This window comes from Strigops habroptila, chromosome W (genome assembly GCF_004027225.2).
Source record: "Strigops habroptila isolate Jane chromosome W, bStrHab1.2.pri, whole genome shotgun sequence".
Classification (NCBI taxonomy): Eukaryota; Metazoa; Chordata; class Aves; order Psittaciformes; family Psittacidae; genus Strigops; species Strigops habroptila.
In genome coordinates this window covers 14,989,051-15,017,007 of record NC_044301.2, presented here as the reverse complement: position 1 = coordinate 15,017,007, position 27,957 = coordinate 14,989,051, and the positions used below count along the sequence as shown (strand labels likewise).

Here is a 27,957-nt window from a genome sequence, read left to right as displayed (position 1 = left end):
GTGAGGCTCCTGCTGCAGTCTGGTACCTGGTGCTTGACTCGCGGATGGAAAAGAATGAGACTGACAGATCTGGGTACAGGCAGGGGGTTGCTGTGCTTTGCTGCTGAAAGAGAAAGGGCCCATTTCATTTTCAGCACGGTTTCCACATTGCTCCCAGCTTTTCCTTCCACCTCTCCCTATAGAATCTCCTGCTTGGGTATCACTGTCTGAGGCAAGAGCTGTGCTACAGTGTTGGGTCCTGTGCTAGAGCCTAGTTTATAGTCTTCACTGCCTGTACTTGTAGGAGATGGAAGGGATGTTTCAGGAGATGCTGTGAGAGAGAAAAGAAACAGAATTAACATGGACTTGGATGCTGTTCAATAGAGCAGTGCCCAAATAAAATCACCAAACTATCCTGCAAACCAAGGAGCAGGAGCTTGGGGGATGGGGCAGGGGGATCCATCCCAAATTCAGGCATGTTCTGGCATATTCTTCCTTCCTGGTTTGTGATGAGGACTGATAAGCACATACCAACTTTTCTCAGTATTTTGCACTTGGGGAAATTCCCCCCAACTGCTTTTCAATCCTTCCTCTCCTCATCAGAGGAGAGCTCTACCTGCTGGCCACTATACTTCATTTACAGAACACAGCATCTCTCTAATCTCCCTTGCAGTAAAGCAGCTTAAAACAACCAAAAAAGGCTAAAATACATGATACCAACATTTATATGGCTGAGAAATAGCAAAATATGCTACAAGAGGTATAGGACTGTAACTGGCAGAAGGAGACCATGTGTGCCAGACATGATGATTACATGGCAGCAGTGGTTAAATTGCGACTCATGTTCTACTTTATTCTTTTTCAATTGCATGGTCCATTTGCTACTACAGTGGATAAATGCCTTAACCAATAGCCACTGCCTAGCAGCAGTGCCCTGAGTGGTTGAAGACTGTCTTGTATTCAGGTCATATTGTTCTGTTTGACAGCAACCAAGATGCTTTACGTAGAGAAACCCTTGCCGCTAGTCACTGTAGTGATGATAGGACAAGGGGTAACGGGTTCAAACTTAAACAGGGGAAGTTCAGGTTAGATATAAGGAAGAAGTTCTTTACTGTGAGGGTGGTGAGGCACTGGAACAGGTTGCCCAAGGAAGTTGTGAATGCTCCATCCCTGGCAGTGTTCAAGGCCAGGTTGGACGGAGGTCTTGGGTGACATGGTCTAGTGTGAGGCGTCCCTGCCCATTGCAGGGGTGTTGGAACTAGATGATCTTAAGGTCCTTTCCAACACTAACTATTCTATGATTCTATGATAACTGTCTGTGCTGCTTTGTGGTATTTCCCAGTGCTGCCCACGTTCATAGAAACACACTGTCACCAATCTTGATTTCTTTTTTTTTTTTTAAACTTGTGATGTCTACTAGCATCTCAAAATCCTTCTGGATCATGCTATTATGTGAAAATCTCAGCTTCTCTTTGGAAGCATGTAAAGGAGTCAGCAAGGGAGGCCATGAACTTGGATTCAAGTGTAATGCTTAAACATATAAATAAACTTAAAGATCTTTTTTTTAACTGCTTTTCCTATCCAGTCCCTTCATTATGCTGACACTAATAGCATATAAATGGACACGTACGGTCTGGAGCGGTGTGAATCACAGAGCTCATGTTGCTTGGGAGGACATGTCCTGGCAGCGGTTCCAGGTTGAGGTTGGGAGGTCCTGACTGGTACTGGAGATCAATGGAGGTTCCTGCAGTAGAAGTGGGAAAGACATCATTCTTTGTATAGTTATGGAGAAGCCAGATGCTCTGGGCCAAATGTCTTTTTTTTTTTCAGAGAATGCGGAAGACCTCTGTGGAGGTTAATGTCGTGGCTTGTCCTTGCTTCCTTCCTTCTCTGGCTGTCCTTTTTGCTTTCAGCCTTCTCACTGGTTAGGGACAAACTTCTGGAACGGCTGGGGTTTCAGCTAATACCCAACTGCACTGTTCATCTGTTTCTGTGTGTCCCCCAGTTACTGCTCTTATCAGGGTTTCCCAGAAAGTTACAACTTCTGCATATTGCTAAGAAAAAATGTGTTGTCTTCTTGCATACTGCATCAGTTTGGTAGGGTGCCTAAAAGTCAATGTCCCACTGGCACCACAGAGTGCACCCACTTCTATAAAACTGATTCTGGGTCAGATTTTCAGAGACAGGCTGGAAAGAAAAGGCTTGGGGATTAGGTTGGAGTGAGAAGGACCAATATTCAAGCTACAATTCAACCTGGGCTTTCACTTCCCTCCTCCCAAGACCAAGTTCTCTCTATCATATGTCCTCCAGAGAAGGACACAAACCCAGACATGAAGCCCTGTAATGGCTTTGAAATAAAACAACTTTGATGGTTTTTTTTCAGCAGGGTTCATACCTCCCAGCAGCATCTCCTGCAGCAGGCTGTCGATCCTGGCCACACCGAAGAGCTTCATGAACTGGACTTGCTCTATCATCTGCCAGGTGATGCTCTGCAGCGGGGGCAGCAGGAGGAGGATGTCGCTGAACCGGCCTCGGGAGTCATACTGGCGATCACTGATGTAGTCTTCTAGGTTGACTTGGACCTGGAAGCGCATGTTCTTCACCTTCCCAGGCTCGCTTAGGCCTTTACAGTCTGGGAGGAGAAAAAATGAAGTTAATTCCTGGCCTGTGTAACCAAAAAGTGTTACCCTGTCAGTCAGGCTCTGCAGAGGGAAAAGGATGAGATGCCAGTGATCCTCTGACAATTATCTGTCAGTCTCCAAGTTTATCTATCTGACAGATTAACATTGGACTGCCACTATTTTATATCTCACATGGAATAGGGAAACAGTAAGGGGAGTTTGAGGGAGAAAAGTAATTTGAGGGGAAACTGAGAAAATAAGACCTTGCTTCAGATGAATACATCTGGCTACTGCCATTAGTGAAGAGAAAGGATTTAGAAGTTGAATCACATTTGTCATTCCAAGGAAATGGCCTGGAATTTTTCCCTGAAAAGAGTCCCAACTACTTACACTAAATCCATGCAGGTTTAGTGCCTATATGTTGTAATTACACGAGCTGCAGTGTCAGATTCTTGTCTTGATTTCCTGTCTTTGACCTGTGTCAATCTGTTTCTCATGTACCACTGGTCCAGCTTTGCTTAAGCAAGAATGTGAACTCTGGGTAGGGTGAAGTGCCGGGATTTACAGCTTTCCACCCCTGCCTCTCCTGCTATCTAAAACTGAGATTTCTGGCTCACTGGACCATTTTCTTCACTGTCTAAAAGAATCCACAAGCACCACATTTTCAGGATCATCATGCCAAGAGATTAGATAAAGTGGTTATCAAGTTAGTGTATGTTAGCATGTAACTCTATGGACATGCCTACTTGTTAGCATGAATTAATTTCTCTTTTGTAGAGCTTTGCACTTTTTCCTTTCAGATGAAATCCCAGCTGTCGCAATGATCTAAAGCTTTGCTGAGATACTGATCAGCTGAGAAGGTAATCTGTCAAACTCAATTTGATAATAGCACCCTTACTCAGGTTTACAGCAGACTCTTTGGCGAGCCAAAGTTCATGATGTTTGTAAAACTACCGTGTCTTGACTTCAAACCAGTGAACACAGCAAAAAAGAACTAATGGAAGATAGATACTCTAATTTCTCCATGCTAATAGATGCCAAAGACAAAAGAGCATTGTTCTGGATTTGGGATTGTTTCCCCATTTCTTCTCCAAACTACAGGGCAATACACACTCAATGGACTCCAAGAGGAGGCTGTGTGTGCTGCAGGCATGTAGAAACAGGAGTGTTTGGGGGGAACCTGGGCTGAGACAGAAACCCCCGTGTTTGTGGAATGAGAATACAGCAAAGATTCAAAACAAGCTTTTGTTTGCCTCTGTGTGTTTCCCCATCCTGTATGGATCAGCCCTGCCCTTGGTTGGTACTGGCTGCCAGCAAGATCCGTTAACAGGCATCCTTGATATTTATGGGTACTCTAAACAGTCCAGCTCTCTCTGTTTTTTAATGCTGCTTTCTGAACTCTGATGGATGGTCCACACTGCTGCTCAGTTGACTCACTTCACTTATGCATAATTCGGTATAGGCATATGTGTCCTTAATAGTCATGTCCTTAATTTCAGACTAATGGGCTTTCCTGAAGCCAAGCTACAGAAGGAGCAAAACTCCTTTAGGGTCTGCAGAGTCTTGCACATGGGTCTGGCTGGAGTTAATACTTGCTAAATAGCAAAGTGTTCAGGAATAGGTCACTTCTAACACGTCCTTACTGCACTGCTAAGTATTGCTCATTACAGCAGAGGCAGGGTGAAATGTAGAGCTGCTGCCAAGGGGTTTTCCTGATTATTGGAGAGCCCTCAACTCTTCAAGCCCCATTCTTGGCAATCAGGAAGGAAGCTTACCTGGATCAAAGAAGATGATGGCTTTAAGGCAAGCGTACTCATTGTCATCGATCCGGATGTCCCGCAAGGGCTTCACCAACTCATCCAAGATTCTGGTGGCCACACGAGCGATTTCCAGTTCTGGGCAGTGCATTGGGATGATGAAGTCATTCCCTGGGAGACAAGAGAAATCCACTGTCAGATTTTTGCTCTAGCTCTGCAGACATGATCACATCCAGAAGTTACCCAAGGCATGTTGCCAGATAGTCCCTGTGCCTATGTGCAGCAGATTTCCAGTGTGCAGCTTCATACTCAGATTCACAATTGAGAAGCAAGCCATGGATCTCATTCTTTGGTCCTTAATTATCTCACGTGCGCACGTCATGCACCCAAACTGTACTCAAAGCCTGCTCCACGTACTGCTCTGGTTTACCCTCTGTTATACCTGCATCTGTTTGTAAGTGGTGTGGTATCTTTATTTTTGGTGTGTGTTTTTTTAAACAAAGTTCTCCCTTCCTCTTTCCTTTAATGTGTGGCTTTCAAGGTCAGTATTCTCATTTTTCTAAGAATAATCCCACCTGTGTTTTTGGTGGCAGAGAGCTACACAGAAAAGAAATACCTATTTGCACTTTCTGCTAAGTTTTTAAGCACCATTACCCAAAATACCTCATTGCCTGTGTCCTGGCAATTTCAGTTACAAAAACAAGGCAACTCAGTTTGAGATGCCATTTAAATATTGGGGAGTTTCTCATCCACAAATCCAAAGCAGTAAGGGAACAGTTGCAAAAGTCCCAGTGAATTTGTTTGCTCCTTTTTATGCTTCTCCAGAGACCTTCTCAAGCACTTAAATCTCAAGCCAGATGTGCAGACCATGCCCAGGAGTGCAGAGAGGATTGCAGGCGGGCAAGATACTTGTCAATGATTCGGGTGTGTGAATTATAAAAGCAGGAGTGTATTTCACTATGTTACCTAATAACAGAAAATCAGTGTATGGTACGGACCGCTTGGCTACCCCGAGGAGCAGATGTTCCCCTGCATGGGCTCTGAGCAAGGCAACCTGGAGGTGGCACAGAAGAAAGAAATAATATTACATTTGAAAAACAGAGAACACAATGGTGAGCTGTTGCTGTTTAGATTAAGCCAAATTCAGTGTTAGCTTAGTGTAATGGATGGGAACCTAGATGAGACTTGATTCCCTCTCATGACTGAGAGACATAACAAAGTATGTTTTTTGTCACAGTATATTTGGTAGAGTATATATGTTTATGCTCATCGTGACTGTTTGTCAGAAAGAGGCAGGAAAACAGAGGTCTGCAGATGTTCTATGACCTTCATACTTGGCCGCACCAGGGTACCTGGCCAATGTTCTCAGCATGGACAACAGTGAGATCATGAGCAACTGCACGGTCCCACAAGTAAACAATTACAGAGCTGGCATAAAGCCGGTTGTTTTTCTAAGGGTATAAAAGCAGGACCCTCCTGTGTCTGAATCCGAAGCCTCACCACACGGTGGATGCGCCACATAGGAATTTTCCCAATTACCTGAGACTCCTGGTATTGGCTGCAACGGGGCTTCCCAGCTGGAAGTGTGGGCCTGGATGATGATTCAGTAGTATTTGGTGATGTATTTCTTCTTAATCTCTGTTCTCTCTATGCAGTAATGATTTGATGCATTGCTAATTTTCCTCTGTACTTTACTTATATATATATCTGATTTGCTTTATTGTACTTATTTACTATATATATAGAGATATATACCTGATTCACATTAGTGCGCTTGTTTGCTTCAGTGTGCTTATTTGCTTTAGTGTGCTTGTTTAATAAACTGTGCATATTATACAGCTACTGTATGGTCATTTTGTGGCATACCCTGCCTGCCAGCAGAACGCTTAGATATGTTACATCTACAGATAATATACTATTAGGGGTAATTAGAAATTATTAGTGTAACTTCACTTTTCAGAAGTGCCACGTTCATGGCAAACTAAATAAAAAGTTGTTTTCAACTGAAAGAACTGAAAGAAGGGCTTGAATAATTTGAGTTCTTATGAAATAAATGGCTTTTATATTCAACTATCAGGTACTAATAAAGGGAAAATTAGTCTTTTTTGACTGGGACTTTTTTGACAAGGACTTTTTTTGGTCCTTGTTGTAGACTAGAGTGATCAACTCTATCATATTTTGGGGGACTTTGGCTACTCGACTTATTTTTAACCAATCCCTTGTCCTTTCTTATTATTTCTCTCCTGATAGTTTACTGCTCTGCATAGGGTGATCTATATGTTAATGTCAGATTCCCCTGTTGAAAGGTATGGCTAGGAATTCCTATCGAAGGCAGTGGCTTTGCAGGGAAGAGGCATTTGCATTTTACCTGGTCATCAAGTGGGAGCTCACAAAACACTGGGATGTATTTTGCCCATTCAACGAGCACCAGAAGCTGCTGTTTCATGGATTCGCACACATCGTTGATGGTTGCAACTTTCTTCATGGCAATGTCCACACTGTGCACCGGATTCAGTGATGAATACTGAAAGAGAAGTGACCCGGTTGGGACCAGATTAGTGCTTTCTTGCCATCTTGTATATCAACAATTCATTAATAACATGGGCAGCTTTCACAGATGGTCACCTCATCAGGTCATTGACAAGATGTTTGCCGTTGTGGTTGCACACTTATTTGCTCAGCAGTGTATATTGTCCAACGTACAGCCCACGGTGAAGCTTCCACGAGGTGGTGCTCGGTCCCAACAGACCTCCCTCCTCCGCCTCCTTCCCCACTCTCCAGGCTGGCTCAGGACAAAATCTGATTGATATTCCCGTTCCTAGTAGTAGCCAGCAGCACTGGGTCTCAGCTTTCCATTAACCACTTGAGCCAGCCAAATGCATGAAATGCATCCAGCCTTTCTCCCCCAGGTTGCCGTCTGGGACATGAAACACCCATTTCAACCTCTAAAGAGCTGCATGATGGGGAGAGGGTTAAACCAGTAATTTTTGAAAAGGAAGTGGACGCATTGCTGCCATGTAGTATGCAACATCTGGACCGTATGTTTCAGTGGAGAAAGGATATTTGCATAAGAATTTAAAGGATGCTCAGGGTGAAATTTATTGTGGAACATGAAATGAGAAAGCAATCAGCGTTAGCTGAAGCTCAACAATTTTATTAGCTTTAGTTTTCTGCCCTAAAATTGTTGCCCTGCTAAAGCTACAAGAAAAGACATAATCGACCTTGTCAGGAACATTATGTTCTGAGCAGGACAGAGTGTGCAGCAAGGAGGGATAAACTGCTGCATGAAATGCAACAAGTTTTTAGGTTGCAGCAATAATTTAGTTTGGGGCAAAGGGGACCTGGGGTCTGAAACATCCCTCAGCCCTCAGACTTTCAGCTTTGCATCTGCTCCTTGTAGGACATGTTGTCTTGATAATTCACCGAGGATTTTTACTGTCTGGTTTTGGCTATCTCTAAGGCATTTTCTTCCCTGCGGCTTTGTGCAAGAGCCATCCAAGGGCAGAAAAAGGTCCAGCCCTGGTTGGTTTAGTGAGTTTGTAACCACTTACTTATGGAATAGCTGAAGGACACGTACTTTGTTTGGAGGGCTGTCCCTGCATTTCATACCTGCTGTGCCATAGCCTCTGCCTGAGCGAGCACATTGATGGAGAGTGAGCTGTTGTCCTCATAGCTGATCCTGCGAATGCTGATCCTGTCACGCTCATTCTGCACAGCTGAAATGAGAGTGAGCGGTGGTTGTGTTAGCAAGAAATTTCCCACACAACCCATAGCTGCTGCAACTTGTGGTCCCCAAACAGGAGTGGATGGGGCTTTAGTGCCTGCAAGAGCATCCACTCTTGTTGGATGCTGGAATAAGATTAAGCAGGCCCCGGAGGAGGGGGAAAGGCCACCAGAGAGGGAGAAGACCAAGCACAGGAGCAACAGGGGGAGATAAAGCCATTTGGCAGTCATAGCAACCCTTATGGGATGTTAGCTTGTCCCACTGTGTTTGATGCAACTCAGGGGGAGTTTGGGGATGTGATGTCAACCCTTTTCACTTGGCAATGCACCCACACTGCTGGAGTCCTGGCCTCCGATACCCTCTTTGCCATGTCTGCACAGAGGACTCCTCTCCTGAGCTCCTGGTACAGCAGGATGCTCTTGAGGTTGCATCTCATCTTACCACAGCACTGGAGAAAACCATCCTCCGATCCCACCTCAAAGCAGCCTTGATGTGTCCCCTGCCTCTGAGGCATCAAAGGTGGCAGTCCCTAGTGGATATCACCACCCACAGTGAGCAGGAAGAGTCACCTCATGAAGGAAGCTTAAATTCACCAATTCCCCTTAAATCCATTACCTCAGCCTTGCCCATCACGCTGCTGATTTCAATGAGCATGCAACCCTGAGGCACTGCTGGCACACAGTGGATGGAACAAACCAAGCCAGGGTCTGGCTCCAGCTCTGCTGGCATCCTGTGCAAAACACTGCTGCAAATCACCTCTGAGTGTCCTGACTATTAATAACAGTGATAAAGCACACCTTGGACACGCCACAGTGACCACAGCCAAGTGAAGATCAGCCCTGGGTTTTTTGCAAACAGAAAGGTATGGCCATGCCATGGCGAATTAGAAAAAAATCCCACTCATTTTCTGATGTCCATTCCACCCTTTAAAGCATCCTTTTCCCTGAAGCACAAGCTACATCTAGCCCCATGCTCCATCAACCCTGCATGTTGAACTTAAGGGATTTATTGCACTTTGACAGCTTATTTTTGCAACTCAGGCTCCAAGAGCTGACTTGCCTCTACTACAGCCATGAAGTAAAACAGTAGCAGAGAAAAAGCAGGATTAGTCCAACCTTGTTTTCAGCATTAGTTTCTCCCTCAAGCCCTATTGCCCCCCTCCAGCAGCCAACAAGGCCATATGGGGCTGGAGGAAGGAGCAGACTCAGCAATTTCCTGACAGCTCATATGTCTTGCCTATGTACAGCTCGGAAAGACAATTGTCAGGTCCTTAAAGCAGAGAGATCAGGAAGATTTACCATGTGGTGATAATGCAGCACATCCCTCCTCCTTCATACAGCAATTCCAGACTCCTTTTAATTTTATTTAGGGAGAATGACTCAGACATAGCTGTCAAAGCACAACTCGCTCTGTGCTTTAACCCCTTGGATGTGAAACAGCACAGTTTTGACTCAAAAGTGGCCACTGGAGAAGATTTTTCCAGCAAATGTTTTTTTTTTTTTTTGCAGTCATCGAAATCATTTCACCATCACTCTATTGCAACTTTGCCTGGCTGCTGGGCCTTACTTTAGAGGAAGCATCACTCTTTGCAAGGGGCACGTTTCTCTGAGTTTATGCAAAGGAGGAGACGTGGGCACCGTTTTGCACACAAGGTGGGAAGGAGGTTTTTTGTCAGTTCATGTCCAATCACTGATCTGTTTTCCTAAATGGCCTCTGATGAGAGGCCAACAAAGTAAAAGGGCAGAAAACAAGCAACAGTGACAAAAATCAATATCTCCCGTTATCAGCAGGAGCACAGGATTTCTTTTCCAGGATTTGGGGCTCAGCCTTGCTGTCAATGGGGACCCGCTCACTGATGAGCTGGTCCAGCCATCAAAGCCATTTGGCACCATAGAGCCAGCCTTGCCTGAATGGCTGCAAGGGGCTGGATGGATGCAAGACACATATTACTGGAGTCTTTTCAGGCTATGGATACTATGTAGAGGAAATTACACATCAAGCTAGAGAAAAAAAACAACACTACAGCCCTTGGAAGGCTCTGCTAACCTACCTTAGGCAACAGCATACATTACCCTATGCATGGGGGGGGGGGTGATGGAAAAGGCTGTTCACCTGCCAGGGATCCCCACCACTCTGAAGGTGAAGGTGGTTATAGGAACCATAATCTATGATTAATCTTCAGAATAGATTAAACCTTCACATCTTTTTTGGTACACCAGAAGGAGGTGATCCTGCCCCTCTACTCTGCTCTTGTGAGACCTCACTTGGAGTATTGTGTACAGTTCTGGTGTCCTCAACATAAAATGGACATGGAGTTGTTGGAGCAAGTCCAGAGGAGGCCACGAGGATGATGGGGCTCGAGCACCTCCCGTATGAAGACAGGATGAGAAAGTTGGGGCTGTTCAGCCTGGAGAAGAGAAGGCTGCGTGGAGACCTCATAGCAGCCTTCCAGTATCTGAAGGGGGCCTATAAGGATGCTGGGGAGGGACTCTTCCTTAGAGACTGTAGTGGTAGGACAAGGGGGAACGGGTTCAAACTTAAACAGAGGAAGTTTAGATTAGATATAAGGAAGAAGTTCTTTACTGTGAGGGTGGTGAGGCACTGGAATGGGTTGCCCAAGGAAGTTGTGAATGCTCCATCCCTGGCAGTGTTCAAGGCCAGGTTGGACAGAGCCTTGGGCGACATGGTTTAGTGTGAGGTGTCCCTGCCCATGGCAGGGGGGTTGGAACTAGATGATCTTAAGGTCCTTTCCAACCCTAACTATTCTATGATTCTATGATTCTATTCTATAGCAGCAGCATCCAGCACTGAGTAGAAACATGCCCGCTTGAATCCATGTCATCAGTCATCCTTGGAAAGTCCCCACCTAACTTTCTATGCCTGGTTTCATATCAGATGCACCCCCATGTAGCTGTCTGGGGGCAATAGGGCTCTTTTTTCCCACTTATGAGAAAAGGTGCAGATTTTGCTTTTCCAACTGAGTTACAGATCTTATTTTAGGTAAGTCCTATGAACCCAGGCAGACCTAGTACTAGTCCCCAATGACAGACCCCTTTAAGAAGCCTCAGCCTGTTTTTCTCCTGGGTCTTTTTATGGCACATATTTCAGTGCTTCCCTCATGCTCTGGTAAGCAAAACCTGCAAAATCTTCAAGTATAAGTGGATGGTACAGACTGACTTTCTCAAGGTGATTTGGGTGTTATCGCTGAAAGTACCCAAGATGTGATGGAATTAGATACAAAAGGGAGTTAATTTTTTACCTGCTGGAAAATTAATCTATTACTGTGTGGTAATTATATTGCTATATTTATTGTGATTGTTAAAGAGAAGGGATAGGTCACTTATGGTGAGGCATCGGGAGTGCTCGAGGGGCATGCTGGCACACTGGCACTGAGGGTGCTTGAGCTCAGATGTGATCTTGGCTTTGCAGTCAATAAAACCCAGCAGACTTGTGGGAAGGACTAAAATCCCAGTGCTGGATCCCACTGTTTCCCAGGGACTACTATTTCCAGTATGTGCCTGGCAAAACCTCTCCTTTTTTATTTTCCTCTAATCCTGTCCTCTGCACAGCACTCCAATTCCCAAAACCAGTAAACACCATGAAGGGCTGCTGCAGCCCCACAAGAGGGGATGTCAGTGGGAGAAAGTCCCCATGATGGTGCCGGCCAGAGACAGCATGGCTCTGACCTGGGCTTTCCCCCGGGAAAAGGGGAGAGAGGACAAGATGATGCCCATTGTCTCCCTCCAAGGAATTATCCATGGCTAAGGCATGTCCTGACTGTGGGAAACAGATGGGAAAACAAACACATTCTCCATCTGATGTTGAAGAGCTGTTGGAGGGGTTTTGTTATTGAGAGCAAGCCTGAGCCCTTTTGTCATGAGTGCATCAAGGATGCTGGCAGCCAGGCAGGCTGCGGAGCGTGCAGAGCAAACAACAGTGTGTTTGTGGGATTGCAACAAACCTGTGTTTCCAAAACATTTTGTCCTTACTGCCTTGCCACATCAGTACAGAACCTGTGATGAGGAAGCTCTGGGGAGTCCAATAAATAAGGGCACAGGCATTGATTGGAAGGGGACAGCAGCAAACCAGTAACTTTCCACAGCAACTGCAGAGGTTAAATCCCTGCCTATGTGGAATTACTGTTTCTATTATTATTCCACTAAAAACATCCTCATTTAACACCAGTGGAGTTGGAAATGTGTTAATAAATAGCACAAAGAGAAAGCAGGAGGAGGCAAGTGCCCCAGAGTGGTGCTGGCATTCACCAGTACTCACAGTATTTCTGTTGGAAATGTGTTAATAAATAGCACAAAGAGAAAGCAGGAGGAGGCAAGTGCCCCAGAGTGGTGCTGGCATTCACCAGTACTCACAGTATTTCTGTTTGTAAATCTGTAGATTTACTCCTGCTGCTGCCTGGTTAATTTATATGTACAAATAATTTTTTTTCCCCAAGCTACCTCTGATTTTGTAGGTGTAGTTTATTTTATTTGCAAATAAATATCATTGGTACATGCACATTTAATCCTTTCACAAGCTTTTGGCCTGATTTATGACTATCACAAGGTAGGGAAGATCCTTTATCTTTTCCATTTGTCTTTGCAATAAACTGCAGTCCCAGCCTTCTGAAAGCTGGCAGAAGAGATGTGCAAACAAAAGGTATGAAACAAGATAGAGGTTCTGTGGAACCCTAATAAACTGTCCTGTAAACCTGCCCAATTTAACAAAAATAAATAAAAAAATAGCCTCAAATCCTCCTACTATGTCATGGCAGTAAGTGATACAGTAATTCGTTTTACTTCTGCATAAAACTCAAGGAGTTCGTACATTTGTAAATTACTTTAAAGGGGATGAGAGGTTAAATATTAACCCCTCTTTTTTTTCACCAGCAAACTGAATCCTGACAGTGCAATGCTGACATTTCAAAAGTCTTCCAGGTATTCTGATGCTCAACTCCAGTAGATGACCTGGCTCACTTGAAAAATCACACCCTGCTAATTTACTCAAGGTTAAACATGATCTCATTAAGAAGTTAAAAATAGTAGCCTGCTGTTTTCTTTGTGTGTTTAAGTATCTGGTCCACTCCTCATCCACTGATGCTGTAGTGACCAAAAACCTGTCTGGTAGCATTGTGCAAAACAATAGAAATTGAACCTTCTCCTGTGCAAAGAGAAAATCTGAGAGAACAGCCAGAAAAATTCCAAAACACCCAGACCACACTACAGTACAGTCCCAGCCTTAACCATAAAACAAGAGTAAAAGAGTGAATCTCCTGTAAAAATCTTAAATCCTGATCATAGTGGCATTTCAGGAGTTAAGAAAGGGTTTGTGTTCAAGCAAGCCTTTTCCTCTCTCCTCATCCCAACTTTAATTATTGTTTACTTGTAGTTATTAAAGTGAATAATTGATATCAAAAATGCAATTGGGATAGAAGTGTTTCCAAATGAGCTAATTTCTAGGAAATCTGGGGACTGGACTTTCCACAGGACTTGAGTTTTGGTCCTTTCCTACTCTTGCTGGCACCAATGGAACCTGGATCCCATCTCAATGCACAAGCCTGGAGGTGTAGTGCTTATGTGTGGGACAGTCCTGGTCCTTTCCGAAAGCAGGATCAAATTCGGAGTGTGCAAACAAGACAACCTAAAGGACTCTACTGATGCTTTTCTCAACAATCTCTGCCCAGCTGCCCCAAACCCATAGTGAACCTACAGCCTGACTGAACTGTGCTCCCAGGATCAGCCCATGCTGAGACCCTCAGCCCTGCACAGACCCTACTGCCCTTATAGACAGCTAGTTTAAAGCTAGCTTGAATGTTTGTATCATACTGCTTCTTCTTTAGACAGAAATTTCCCTTCTATCAGGCTAGATAACATAGCTCCTTGACATTTCTTATCCACTAGAGTTGTTTCCAAAATGGAAGAAAAGAGGAAAAGAAAGATCCAAATGTGTCACATCATGTCTTACAACACAGGAAGATTGGGGAAAAAAAAAAAATCATCACTCTGGATCCAAAATTTTATCAGCCAGTCTTGCTGGGGAACAGCAAGTTTTCCAGTATTGCACACACACCCATCGAGCAGTGGGTCGGTGGGGTGCCGGCAGTGGGGAGCGTGCGAGGGTGATACAATGCCGCTCACCCCACCCCAGGTGTATTGTCACACACAGGCTGGAAAAAGGATCGTTTCCAGCTTCTTCCCCTCTACTGTGAATAAACAATGCTATTATCACACCCTGGAAAGTCTGTTTGCCATTATATGGACTGGTTGAAAAGTGGTGTGCCAGTGGAGTGCCAAACCCTTGCATGCCAGTGCTGGGACAACAGGATATGGCAAGTGTGGATGTCACAGCTGTGGTCCCCCAACATGAATTGATGCATTCGTATCCACCTAATACCGCTCTATCCCAAGACATGTCTTATCTTTTTCCCTAATGCTTTGCAATACTGTTTAATATTAATCTAGAACCATCCTAAAGCAAATAACTGTGTTCTTTTTGTGCATACAATTGTGCAAGAAAATTTCTTTCACAGTCCTGCACACATGCTTTGGATATAGCTCTGGTCAGCTAAGCTGATTTCTGCAAAGCAGTTACTCAAGGTGCTTTAAAATCTTCCTTACCAAACACGAGCAGTTTGTGTGCACGTAACCTGGCTGTGCACTCATAAAAAAAGTTTAAAAGAATGTGACTATGTGGAACTTGAGATGAGTCATCTTCCATCAAGCTGCAATCAATAATGAAGGCAGGAGCCAAGGTTTTATAACTTTTACCATAAAACCAATAAAAATCATGCTTCAGCTCAAAGAATGGAGCTGATAACCAGATTTCAGCCTTTGTGGAGCTTGCTGCATTGGCAGTTGGCTTTATCCCCATCTAGAAATGATCAGATCAGCTTTGATTTGATCTTTATTAATTTGAGGGCTGGGTTTTTTCCATCTGCTATATTTTACTCCATTTCTCTTCAACTAAAGCAGCAGGCATTTTTGCTACATCCATAACTTATGCCAGATTTCAAGCCACCTTGTTCTCCCAGGAAAATGTATGGTCAGAAGGTTGGGAAGATTTTTTCATCACCAGTGAAATCTTATGAATTACCAGAAATCAGTGACAAATTTCCCCTTGGTTTCAGTGGGACCATGACTTCACCCCTTGGGTAGGGGGTGTTTAACTGTGGCATGGAAAGAGACTCTCAAATTCCTTTCTATCTCCCTCATCCTTTAGCTGTCAGTGGGTTGGAAAACAGCACAAATGAAGGGTGAAGAGTGTTGAAACCATCACCCAACTACCTGCACATCAGGGGTGTACCATCTGTGGTGGGTTGAGGCCCCACTTTGCTAAGCACTCAGTGTAAAAACACAGTCTCTGCCCGGAAATCTTGGAGTAAGCAAAACAGTATTATCCATGCTCTCCCACTATGCAAACACTGAATGAGTAGAGATCAGAAATGCTGATAGGTCCCAAATTTTCCCAGGGAAGCTGGCTGTAGGGAGGTAAGGCATAGGTTAACAGAAGTGTTTTTTTCTCTTGCTTAGGATTAGGCACTGTAACACTTGTTATTTCCTTTAATGCATTGGAAGGGCATTTCCTGATGGTCACTGGTACCTGAATGCTCTACAACACTCCACCTCCCTCTTAATATAGCCAATGTGAAGTGCAACACAAAGCATGTGCCAATACTGGATTGGCCCTTCAGTACTGATGCTAATAGTGGCTCTATAGTCATGCTATAGCTGCCACGAGGACAGCACTACTGAAGGGTTTGACTCTGACTTAGGTCCCAGCTCATGGGACACAGGAGTCAGCTGCCTCTGGGAGCACTGCCTGTGAGCCCTATGCCATGGAGGAGCAGCTCTCGCAGTGTGAGGCATTGTATTCAGGCTGTACCTTGTCCTATGGGTTGCACCAAGATACATGAGCATCAGCCAAGTCAACCACCAAATGCCACTCTGCAGTAAGTCAACTGTTGGCATTTATGAGACTGAGGATGGCAGGTCCTCACTGAGATAGTCACAGCTGGGATTAGGAGTCACACTAGCAGGTGCTAGGGAATAGCTGTTGTGAAGAACTTAGAGACCAAATAAACCCTGAGGAAGCCCATCCCTTTCCAAGTATAATAATATCCCAAAGAGATCAGCCTCCCAGGATGGGTGAATACCATTGCAAAGCTCTCATTGAAATTGCCATCTGATAGATGGGAAATGGGGCTTTCAGTGGCAACAAGATGTCGTCTCTCACTGCGACACACTAGCATCATCTCTCTGGGCCAGGGCTGCCACTGCTCTCCACCATGCTCTGCAGTGGGAGTAGGGCCAGAGACAGCAGCAGGCAGATTTGAAATGTCTCTTTGTGCCTACCTTCTTTCTTCATGCCAGCTCTGAAACACTTCTTCAGCCTGCAGTACCGGCACTGGTTCCTCTTGTCTTTGTCTATCACACACTGTCTGCTGAACCTGGGAGGAGATGAGAAATAAAACATGGAGCAACCAGCCTGGCATCTCACTCCGAGCAGCCCCAAATACAGTCCCAGACCTCACTGCGCTGCACATTGGTTGAACCTAGAGAAGAGCCAAAGGTTTGCAAGAAATGGATTGAATCAATGTTGGCTTGGCCCAGTTCCTCATTTTCCCCACTGCCACTCCTTCCACCTGGGAGCACATTGATTTCAGACCACCCACCCTGCAAGGACTGGGATGGTTTTGGCCATGAAAGCGCGAATTTGACTCAAGTTGTGCTGGTGTAGGAACTCCATCTCCCATTTTCAGACAGTTATTAGGTGTTTGGCATCAGGGATTGTTTGATCCCACTTGTTAACACTGTCCTGCTTTGTGTAGAATAATTACATAATTACATTATGAGCCACAAGCCCTTTTGTGTCTGCAGCTTAGTTTTGAGGCACATAGCTTCCTAATTCCTATTAATTTCAATGTGGGATTTAGGAACCTATGTGCTTTCAAGGGGTGTCCCATGTAGATTTGGCAGCTCTTTCCATGGTGGGTGAAATGATGGAAGAGGAATCTGCCATACAGAGAGGAGACAACATGGGTTGCTCTGGGACCATTGTCAGGCTGTAAAAGCTGAGGCACTTTCCCAGACTGGTAAACAGCCAAAGGTATAAAGGCCCAAAAACTTTCCAAGGAATTCATGTCTGTGATAAACAGCAGAGGTCTGAGCTGGGCTAAGTACAGCACTGCTCACAAAATAAGGATGTGCAGACAAGTGAGCATTTGCCATTTTCTTGGCTTCAATGCTGTGGATCTTCCCTGAGCTGCCAAATTCATGGATTCCTGGGGAGGGGCAACAACTCCATCCAAGAAGAGTAGTAGCTGAAATATCAAAGAAATCAGTAGTAGCTATTGCCTCATCCTGCAGGGATCCCATGGTTTCTGGGATGGGCACTGTGTGGGTGGACACTCCTGTCACCCCCAGGGTGTCTCATGGCTGGTGTGTCCTGGAGTGCTAAGGACCCCAGGAACATTTTGAACAAAGAGGGTAACTCACATTGCAAGAATTTGAAACGCCCTTAAAGGAGGAAGAGCTTTGGAAAAGAAAGAAAACTTCCAGGTTTTAATTAGAGATGAAGGGCTTGAGCGCATTCACTTCCCCCCCCCCCCCCCCCTTCTCCTGTGCTAAAATAAACATCGCTTTTCTAAGGTCAACCAAGATAGCTGCTTTATAATTTATAGCCTCCTCCTGATAAAAAAATGCTCTCAAAAACATACCTGTGTGCCAAAGTGGACGTGAATCATCACTAGTCCACACTTGGTTCTCAGAATGATTGTAAAATCATCAGTGATATGTCAGCATACATAGCTTAATGTATTTCAGAACAAAAATGGAGCTGTAGGGGAGGTGGAGGCTTTGGAGGTGACAGGCTCTTAGATGCTTGTTGCTTTTTACTGGGAAAATCAAGAAAGAATCACAAAATCACAGAACCAGCTAGGTTGGAAAGACCTTTAAGATCATCAAGGCCAACCTTTACCCCAGGACTGCCAAGTCCACCACTAAACCATGTCACTAAGGGACTCATCTACATGGTTTTTGAACACTTCTAGGGACTTCCCTGGGAAGCCTGTTCCAATTCCTGAATACCCTTTCAGTGAAGAAATTTTTCCTAATATCCAGTCTAAACCTCCCAATGGCAACCCTTCCTCTAAAACTAAGGATTTCATCCATTGCCACAGTAACAGTGCCTTCAGAAATTATTGTTGACTTTACCTGTCCCCACATGGACTCTGAAGAAGCATCCTTTCCATGGCAGAGGGTCTTGCTGGCACATTAGATCTGTGCCAGCTTTCCAGGGTAAGTCTCAGTTCTTAGCTTCATGAGCCCAGAAAAACTAAAGACAGAGATGAAATCTCTGGAGCTTTGGTCCTTTGCCAACTTGGCTTTCCCTTGCTGGGCTGTGACGAGGTCATGGTGTCAATCCACACCCAGAATCTGTGCTTACATGTTATACACACCAGTCAAACCTCAGGACTATAAGTTTCCCTTGTTTTACACTGTGGGGAAAGCAGTGGTGGTAAACTCACCAAATGGATTGTTCAGTGCCACAAAAGGTGTCAGGGTCCAAGATGAGATAGGACATAATTTACTCCTTGGCTCCCTGTCCTCCAGCCATAAACTAAACTGCAGTATTACTGTTAGCATTCACATCATGGTAGTTTGGTATTTGGGATAGGAGCCCCATCATACAACCTGATCTTCACCCCAAATGATTTATAGCATCAATAAATTGTATTTATTTATTGTGAAAAGGGCAGGTACCTGCAGGAATAGATGTGGTTCTTGCGGATGCTCCTCCTGAAGAAGCCTTTGCAGCCATCACAGCTGGATGCCCCATAGTGTTTGCCAGTCGCCCGGTCCCCGCAGATGGAGCACAGGGAGCTGATGCTGTTCATGAGCAGGTTGGTATTTGCTGATTCAGTTGTGGTGGTCTCTGAGGGCAGACAACAGGGACCATTAGACCCCTCTCTGATGGAAACCAGAATCAGCTGAGAGCAAGTTGCTTTTTTCAAGCAAAGCACGCGCTGAGCCAGCCCCACACACGTGTGCACACACAATATGTGTTGCTAGTAAAGCCTCCAGATTGAGGGTCATGCTCTTCTCAACCTCAACTGAGAGTAACCCAGTTGTTTTGCTTCTAGTATTGTTTTTTTCCTTTGCTTCAGCAAACAGAGAGATTTCAAGCTGCATAACCCAACATGCTCATGTGAATTTAACAGTTACCACTACTTTTCTTGACAGATGCAGAGAAACCTTACCTGGATGTGAGATATATGCTTTTGAGGGATGGGGAGCCACCTTCTCAGTTAACCTGGAGAACATGGTTCAAAGTTGGTGCCCACAGAAGACAATGAAAAGAACATTAACTTGAATAAAACGGAAAGCAGAGAAGAAACAGCAGAGGCAGGAAGGATGAGCTACTTTATGTACATGACAGAGGTGTTGGAAGTAAGGTTGTTCTTGAGAAATCCTCTGCAGCTGGAAGACAAAGACAGCAGCTCCCACAGGGATCACTTCAGTTCTCTTAAGTGTGTTCCTGCTCTGATCTGCCCTCTGAAGAGGCCCATTGCTTTACACTGGAAAGCAATAGAGGAGTGCAGGAAGATTGACTTTCTAAATTAGGGACCTAAAATTAGGTAATATGAATACCCTCTGTCATGTTCTCTGTTTGTACCCACTCATTTGGGTCAGGAATACCTCTGCCCTTGCCTGGCCTGGGCTGCGTGTATACACTGCTGAAAACTCTCCTTTAAGCTTCTCCCTTGGCCTTAACCACCAGACTTGCTGCCCTCTTAATCCTCCTAATTTGAGGCACAGCTTGGGGAAGAAAAAAAAGGAGACACTTGAGAAGACTCAGACTGTGTTTACATCTCACCAAGAGGAGGAATGTTTGTGGAGTCTGTCCTAACCTGGACACTCACTGCAGAATGGTTTTATGAATTTATCACACCTCTGGGAGCATGTTCTTTGCTCCAAGGGAGCAGATCTCATGCTACAGTGACCTCAGCAAAGTCTCTGGGACAAGACACATCCTGCCTCGCAGAAGGGATGGGCAGTGACGAGAAAAGCTCAGCTGCTATAGTATTGAGCAATGACAAATCTTAGAGAAAATTACTCAAAGGGGAGGAATTAGCATCTGATCTGGACAGTCTAGAGAAAGCTTTCTAATGCATAATGCATAAAAATAGCTCTGGGTAATCCACACACAACATGCATATATACAGAGAGAAGGCTATTTTTGTGTATGAATACACATCAAAAATGTATAGTGAAAATATTCACTATGCAATGAAAATTATAATCAAAAGTCAAAAAAAAGACAAAAAAAGCTTTAGTTTTTAAAAAACTGGAAAGTTTTTCAGCTAAGTCTAAGATATTTTTAGCTAAGACTTCACAAACACAAAGGTCAGACTTCCTTTCACCCCCCCTCAGAAAGCCCTTTTGATCTATATTTCACCTTCTAAAATACTGATGAATAAATATTTAGGTTTTAGCAAGATGGGAGCAACATGACAAGAAAGAATGACAACATCAAAATCATTCTTAGGTCATGACAGGAATTGAGGTATACCTGTTCCCAAAATCCATGTAAGATGCTCCCCAGCTCTGACATTTGTCAATAAGTGGCACTTGGGTCCTTTGGGAATATTTTCTGTGTCAGAGGTCCCTAATGGTAATTTACATTGATTTTCAGGTTTTATTACAATAATAATTTTATTTTGATTTATATACCTCAGTATTTAATGAGCTGTACTAGAATATTCCTTCAAGGATAACTGTAACTGCTAAACATTTGTGCATCTGTTGCTCCATCTATTTTTTTGAAGGAACATATGACCATAAACAAATGCACTGAGTGTGCTGGATTCCATTTAAAAAATTGCACAACAAATAAAGACAAGGAGGCCAATTTTCTCTTCACTATACTCATGCTTTCTCTACTGACTTCAGAGGAATCAAGCCAAGGTCATACAGTTTGGATCTCCAATGGACCCTTCATCCTTTGTAGGAGAGGATGGAAACTATTTCACTATTGCCAAAGAGAGGTAGCTGCTTGGCTGGACAAGAAAGAGTTAAAGAAGAAGCAAAGTACACTGTGTGATTAAGCAGAGCAACCCAGCTGGACAGGAGCAGGAGAACAGAAAGATAAGGAACTGGTTTTTCTGGGACTGTTTGTGAAAGAAGAAGAGAAGAACGTTGAAAAAAACAAAACTGTAAACCAGGAACTAAACATGATGTGATAAAATAGTTTGGCATAAGAGTTAGAGCAATAGGCTAAAGATAGCTTTGCTAGAATGGTATAAAAGCTAGAGCAATAGGCAATAAAGTGATTCACTGCATGAAGATGCTCTGAGTCCGTGCCTTACATACGCCACAAATGGCCGCCCGAACTGGGACATGAATTGGAGGCTCACGGAGCCCGAACCGGCAGCGTAGCCTGACTGAACCAGAAGCCACGGGAACTTTGATATTGTGCACCCATCACCGTTAAGCAGGTGAGCGGTCAGGAACCATGGGAGGGAAGTTATCCTGAGATCAGCAGCGCAGTCTGGAAGTAATGCGCTGTCTGCTTGAAGCTCAGCATCGGCCCATATCGGGTCCGCAACTTGTGACTTGGTTAGAATGGATCCATGATAAAGTGCCTGACTTTCCAGCTGGCGGCACTTTCCAAATCCCTGCTTGGCAAGCTGTTGGTAAATGGCTGCATGATGCTGCTTCAAACGGGGATCTCACGGCAGGGAAGCATTTAGCAACCTGGTGGCAAATTCTGGCCACTCTTCGCCAGATACAGACCAGTGCTGCCGCTGATGCTGTCACATCTAAGGAAGCTACCTATGCTCGTAAGGGGGTAAATTCTCCTGAAGCCTCATCACCAGCTGTCTTCCCGTCTGTGCCTCCTTTGTTGTCACAGTCCTCGCTGCTGACCTCGACGATCTTCGCGGCGCAAGCGCCTCTGTCAGGAGCAGCTGAGTTGAATGATGACCCTGATGACCCTACAGACCCCTTTGATCCTGGTTTTATAGATCCGGAGAAGGAGCCAGACTTGTTTCCTCCCCCTGCTGAGTTACAGATATTTACAGGGAACCAGGGGTGGGGTCTGGAGGAGTGATGGCAGGACTGCAAGCGGGAAGCTCTTAAGCAGGGGGACATGGGGGTAGCAGCGGCGTGCCCAGTTCTCTATCGGCCACACCAGACTCCCAAATGGCAACCGTTGCCTTATGAGGCTGAGAGTTGTGTACGGCTGTTCGGGAAGGAGGAATTCATAGTACATTTGCCATGTCCCTTCTTGAAGTGACAGCAGGATCTTACGTATTTACACCTCATGACTGGAAATCATTGCTTCGTATGGTGCTCACCCCAATTCAGTATATGATGTGGATGTCCGACTTTCGCGAGCAGTGTGTGGTGACCTCGATAGACAATCTTAATCGGGCACTTGCTGTTTCCTATGAGCAATTAGCTGGGGAGAATAATTATGCAGGTCCTATTGCACAAGCTGGGTGTCCTAGGGAGGCTTATTTACAGATTAAGGAGGCTGCGCTTAAAGCGGTCCGGAAAATACCTGAGTCCGGACGCGCCTCTAGTGAATCTTTTGCCAAGGTTTTGCAGGGTCTGAAGGAGCCGTATCCTGTCTTTGTCCATTGCCTTCAAAATGTTTTATGACAGGTCGAGCATGAGGAGGCTCGAGAGTTATTACTAAAGCAATTAGCATATGATAATGCCAATGACGACTGCAAGCGAGTGTTACAGCCTCTTCGCAGTTGTAACCCTACCTTGGCAGATATGCTTCGAGCATGTCAGAATATAGGAACCACAGGACACCATGCAGCAGCTTTAGCCTCTGCATTGGCCACCCAGATAAAACATGGGGTCGGGGCTATGCTTGTGTCTCCACAGGTAATCAGCCCTGATGGGTTCCTGCGTGCTGTATTCAGCCCTTCTTATCATCTTCGCTTGTGGTTAAGGAGGACGCTCCTATAAACCACCTGTGTTGCCTGACACCAATGTTTGGCTCACACTTGCCAATGTGACTAACCAGTCCACAATGTGGTTTATTTTAGTAGCTCTAATTGCTGTATTAATGACTGCCTTATGTCTTCCTTGTCTTTTTTCTTGTGTTCAACAATCAATCGAACGAAGTATGAATCAGGTTATGGTCACACAGTTATATGTGAACCTTGCCCTTTCGCAGATAAATAAAGAAGGGGGAGATGTAGGAGAGGATGGAAACTATTTCACTATTGCCAAAGAGAGGTAGCTGCTTGGCTGGAGAAGAAAGAGTTAAAGAAGAAGCAAAGTACACTGTGTGATTAAGCAGAGCAACCCAGCTGGACAGGAGTAGGAGAACAGAAAGATAAGGAACTGGCTATTCTGGGACTGTTTGTGAAACGACGAAGAACGTTGAAAAAAACAAAACTGTAAACCAGGAACTAAACATGATGTGATAAAATAGTTTGGCATAAGAGTTAGAGCAATAGGCTAAAGATAGCTTTGCTAGAATGGTATAAAAGCTAGAGCAATAGGCAATAAAGTGATTCGCTGCATGAAGATGCTCTGAGTCCGTGCCTTACATACGCCACAATCCTTCACCTGGGTCCAGATTGCAAAATGTTCCCGGTGCTGGAAAGCATTTACTCACCAGAGAAGACTTCTTTCCCTTATTCTAGTAGGATACGTGAGGAGCTGCTTGCTGATATAAGGAAGAAATTAATAGGCTGGCCTTAAAGCAAGTATTACTGGAGGAAAGACCAGCAGCACTGAGTGTGTGAGGGCCCATGGAAGTTAGCAAACCACATTTTTACCTCACTTGTACTCATGAAAACACAAAGAAACCCATGGACTACAGCTTAGTTGGATGGCAGATACATAGCTAAAAGTTCAGTCCCTGTTAGATAGCCATGTGTCCTTTTCAGCTTGAATGTGAACAGAAATTAAAAAAACAATAAAGAAAAGGAAAGCCCTAAGCCAGTATGCACATGTTAATTATGATTATAAAATTTAATTACAAAATCCTGTCACCAACTAATGATGAGTTCCAAATTAGAATTAGCTTAGAGAATATCAAAGGCACAACCAATATTGCACACATCAGGAAACTGTTCCAATGTGGCTTTCAAACTTACCCAGTATTTGGGAAATGTCTGGGTTTTCCCTGGACTGATCACTGCTAGGAAAGGCAGAGGAAAGCCAGGATCCCTGTTAGCACAGTTGCCTGCCTGTGAAACTGTAGACCATTTCCTTTAGCCCTGCCTGATACAAGGCTCAGAGCTTTATTTAACACATCGTGCTTCTCTAGAGGAGTTGCTACCTGGAGCTCAACACCACACTGAGATGGGATCTGAATGAAGTCCAACTGGCTCACAACAACTGAAACAAGCTCACAACTGTCCTCATCACCCTGCACAGAGATGCTCAGAGACATGCATTGGTTATAGATACTCATCACTATGGTATAACAGAACAGTTCCTAAGCCATGCCACAGAGCCTCTGAAATTTCTCCTGGAGAGATGATGATGATGTTCTCCAAGAAGAGACCATAACTCATCTTGACATTGCATGAGTCTCATGGTTTTAGCCAGACTCCTCACTAGGACTGTCCTGGACATTCACTGAGAGAAAAATCTGAAGTTTAAATGATCTTTTGTAAGTTACATATAAGCAGCCGCCAGATTGGGAATCACAGCCAACTTAGTGCTGATGAGAGTATCCCAGTGGCTTCACCGGCTTTGGGGTCAGCCAAGCTTGCAACCAAAATGCATACAAATTTTTGGTACCCACTGCCTCTGTATGTAAGTCATTACCTAACCAGGGCTGAAATGAAGACACCAAGTTTTACAGTGATAGGAGATGACAGTGAAGATGGTCTTAGTGAGGATGCTGCTGGAGAACTGTATCTGGCTTCCATTCAGAGCTGGACCTGACCACTGCAGACCTCACTGCTGCTTTTCCTTTCAGTTATGTTACTGGCTACATCTCTTCCAGATGCACATTGTATAGGAGAATTACCTTGCAATACTTTCCAGAATGGCTTTTGTTTTTATCTACCCAGAAATCCAAGCCAGTCTTGGAGTGCACGATTTGCAGCTAATAAATCCCCAAGCTACATGTACTGGGCTAGAATGTAAGGAGATTATAAATATGGGTTTAGGGCATGCACACACAGTCTAACTTGGTGGCCAAAGCCAGCATTGTGAAACCCATGCATACAAATGTAGGGCTGGATGGGGGCTAGCACTGAAGCCCTGGCCATGTGCAGGTCAGCCACTTTCTACATCAGCTTTTAGCAAATAGAAGGGGAGTTTCTGAGATATAAACCATAGCTTTGATTTAGTGTTCACAAATCTTACAGTAACAATGACCAAGAGGCCAGCCAGAAAGGTTAGAGCTCCTCACAAGCATGTGCGCAGCTTGAGGGATGGTCAGGCACTGTCAAAACATCTTTGATGGCTTTTTCATGGTCTGAATTGGGTCTGACTGCAGCAGGGCTGGGAAAGGTGTTTCACCAACCTTGTGCCAAAGTCCCAAGAATCAGTGTGGTGTTTGAGTGCTGAGACAGGAAAACAAGCATCACCATGGGAGAAAGTGTTCGTGGACACTCAACTAAAGAATTAGTGCAATATTTCAATAATGCTTCATATTTTAAACAAAATGACAACTCTGACAAAAGCGTGAGGAAATGGGTATTAACAGCACATAAAAACTAAGTGAGAATATGGTTTCTAATGCCAGCCAAGGTAAAGGAAACAAGTTTGTACAGAATGGGAAAATTTCTGCAGTTACAACACATATTTTATAAAGACAGAATCAGCATTGATTTTTGCCATTCCTTTTGCCATTTTTTCTATTTAAAACAGACAAATTTTTATACTCTTCCTCCACTCCCATAATGGATTCTATTCTTTATTTTGAATTAGTCTCAAAATATTTGGCAAATTATGGGCTACTTAAAGGTGGAAAATCCAAACTATATATCTAGTCAAATCTCAAAACAATAGCAGCTTCCTAAAGCAGAAAGATTAGCACCAGAAGTGCACCACATCATTAATAAACCTAAAATTTTGATGAAATAATATTCCAAAGAAGGAAACAGTTGGTTTCAAGAAAGCTTGACCTTTTTTGAAAATATTCTAATTTTCACTTTTAAAATTGTTCAGAATGAAAGAAACAGTCCTGAATCCATTAAAATAAACATTGCGCCCCTTCCTGATCATGTTTATAGAGGGCAAAGCTGCTATTAGATTTAGTAGGGGAAATAATACAGAGGAATCTTGCATAATGGAAAAGATACAGCTTAAAACAAACCTGTACATTTGTTTAAAATACCTAAAATGAGATTATTTCTTGATTCTAGCATTTAAAAAAAATATTTCTGAAACTACAGAGTATCTGTGTGAATTTGAGTTACATGTGGGAACTGAACTCGGCTGGTTAGCAATATATTTCCATGAATGGACATTTCAGGTCTTTTTTTAAGTTATTTTTACAAACTGTAGAAGAGGACACTTACCCAAGACAAACAAGCTAATTTCAAAACAGCTAGTTCCTGAGAGAACTGGTTACTCATTAACAGCTAGACAAATAACACAATACTGATCTAGATAAACTTCAGAAAAAACTCAACCTGTTAGTTCCACTGCATGAAACAACAGAGAGCCCCAGATGGATTTTAGTAGTTAATTTGCAAAATTATACTGAATTTTGAGATTTTTACCACTTTAAAAACTAAAATAATATCCCGTTGTTCAGCAGCAAGTGACAGAGAGAAACAACTGTGTTAAATAGCATTTCTGGAGTAGGATGGCAGATGGAAACCTTTCTGCAAGAATAAGAAACAAGATCCAGTCTATCTGGAGCTGTCAAAAACACAGTATATTGAAAATCCTTTATTTGGGGACAGACCAAGTTTTTCTTGAAGTCAACTTTAAATTCAAATTTCTTTAGGCCTTTTAACTTTACTTGTCTCCTGACATCCCTCCATATCCCATAATAATAAGTCTAATCATTTTATATTGTAGATAATAACCCTACTGAAACGCTGATTTATTTTGATGAGATGGCTAATGAGCAAACATGAGACCCTGAAAATCCCATCTTAATTTTACTAAGCTTAACAAATTAAATGAAATGCTGCCAAAACTCTCCAAAGGCATTGCTAACATTGGAATCTCATTTGGTTATATGATTGGTTTCATGCTATGCTATATGACTAAATGTCCTTTATTTTTCACACAATGAACCATTAATTTCATAGAACAGTGTTGTCAGAGTACTTTTGACTACTCAAAACCTAAATATCACACAACAACTTAAATTGGACACATGGTGTATTGCCTGAGTAAAAAACAAATGCCATTTGAGACGGCATTTTTCCAAGGATTAAATATGAACCTAAGTCATATATGGCAACGAAACACACATTTTAAGGAAGAAATATTGGTAATAATGCCTCTCATATGCCTCATGGGGGCAAACCTATGACGTGCCATGAAGAGCTGTACCAACTTTTGAAATACCTTGTGGGCTCTTCAGGACATGACACTCAGCCCACCAAGGAAAAGGATAACTCAAAATGGGACTGGTAAATGAAAGGGTCCCATTTCAGCCCAAATGTAACTGCAGATACAACAGAAGTTGACAGGTCAACTGCTTAAATATTATCCCTTTCACCCTTTGCCCCACACCTCCTACCTGCCTTTCCTAGGTGTTCAGCTTTATAACAAAGGTAGTGGGGGTTATTCAAGAGAAAGCAAAAAGAAATTTTACCTGTGTTATTGGGGAGCACCCGAAGGTTGTCAAATTCCAGCATGGTATAAGAGGAGTCCAAGGAGTCAACGTAATCTGGCATATCCATGTCCATGATGGACTGACAAAGCTTCAT

The 27,957-nt window shown here is 43.8% G+C and overlaps 1 protein-coding gene across 1 annotated transcript; it reads right to left on the bottom strand.

Moving 5' to 3' along the window:
- Positions 1–11: 11 nt before the first annotated feature.
- Positions 12–27,957, bottom strand: LOC115619151 (hepatocyte nuclear factor 4-beta-like). The gene is made up of 10 exons (XM_030511201.1): positions 27,843–27,957; positions 18,839–19,010; positions 16,430–16,524; positions 7,967–8,073; positions 6,726–6,881; positions 5,324–5,411; positions 4,376–4,528; positions 2,375–2,611; positions 1,610–1,723; positions 12–310 (listed from the first exon to the last, which is right to left on the bottom strand). Exons 1-10 carry the CDS (start codon positions 27,955–27,957, stop codon positions 177–179), a joined length of 1,371 nt encoding a protein of 456 aa, XP_030367061.1. The 3' UTR covers positions 12–176.

Bases quoted from the DNA above. Each gene is read 5' to 3' on its own strand.
- LOC115619151 (XM_030511201.1), bottom strand. From the start codon at position 27,957: ATGAAGCTTTGTCAGTCCATCATGGACATGGATATGCCAGATTACGTT. The intron at 4,529-5,323 runs GTAACATAGTGA...CTTGTCTCCCAG, and splicing joins CACTGATTTTCTGTTATTAG to GGAATGACTTCATCATCCCA. The intron at 2,612-4,375 runs GTAAGCTTCCTT...TTCTCCTCCCAG, and splicing joins CATCATCTTCTTTGATCCAG to ACTGTAAAGGCCTAAGCGAG.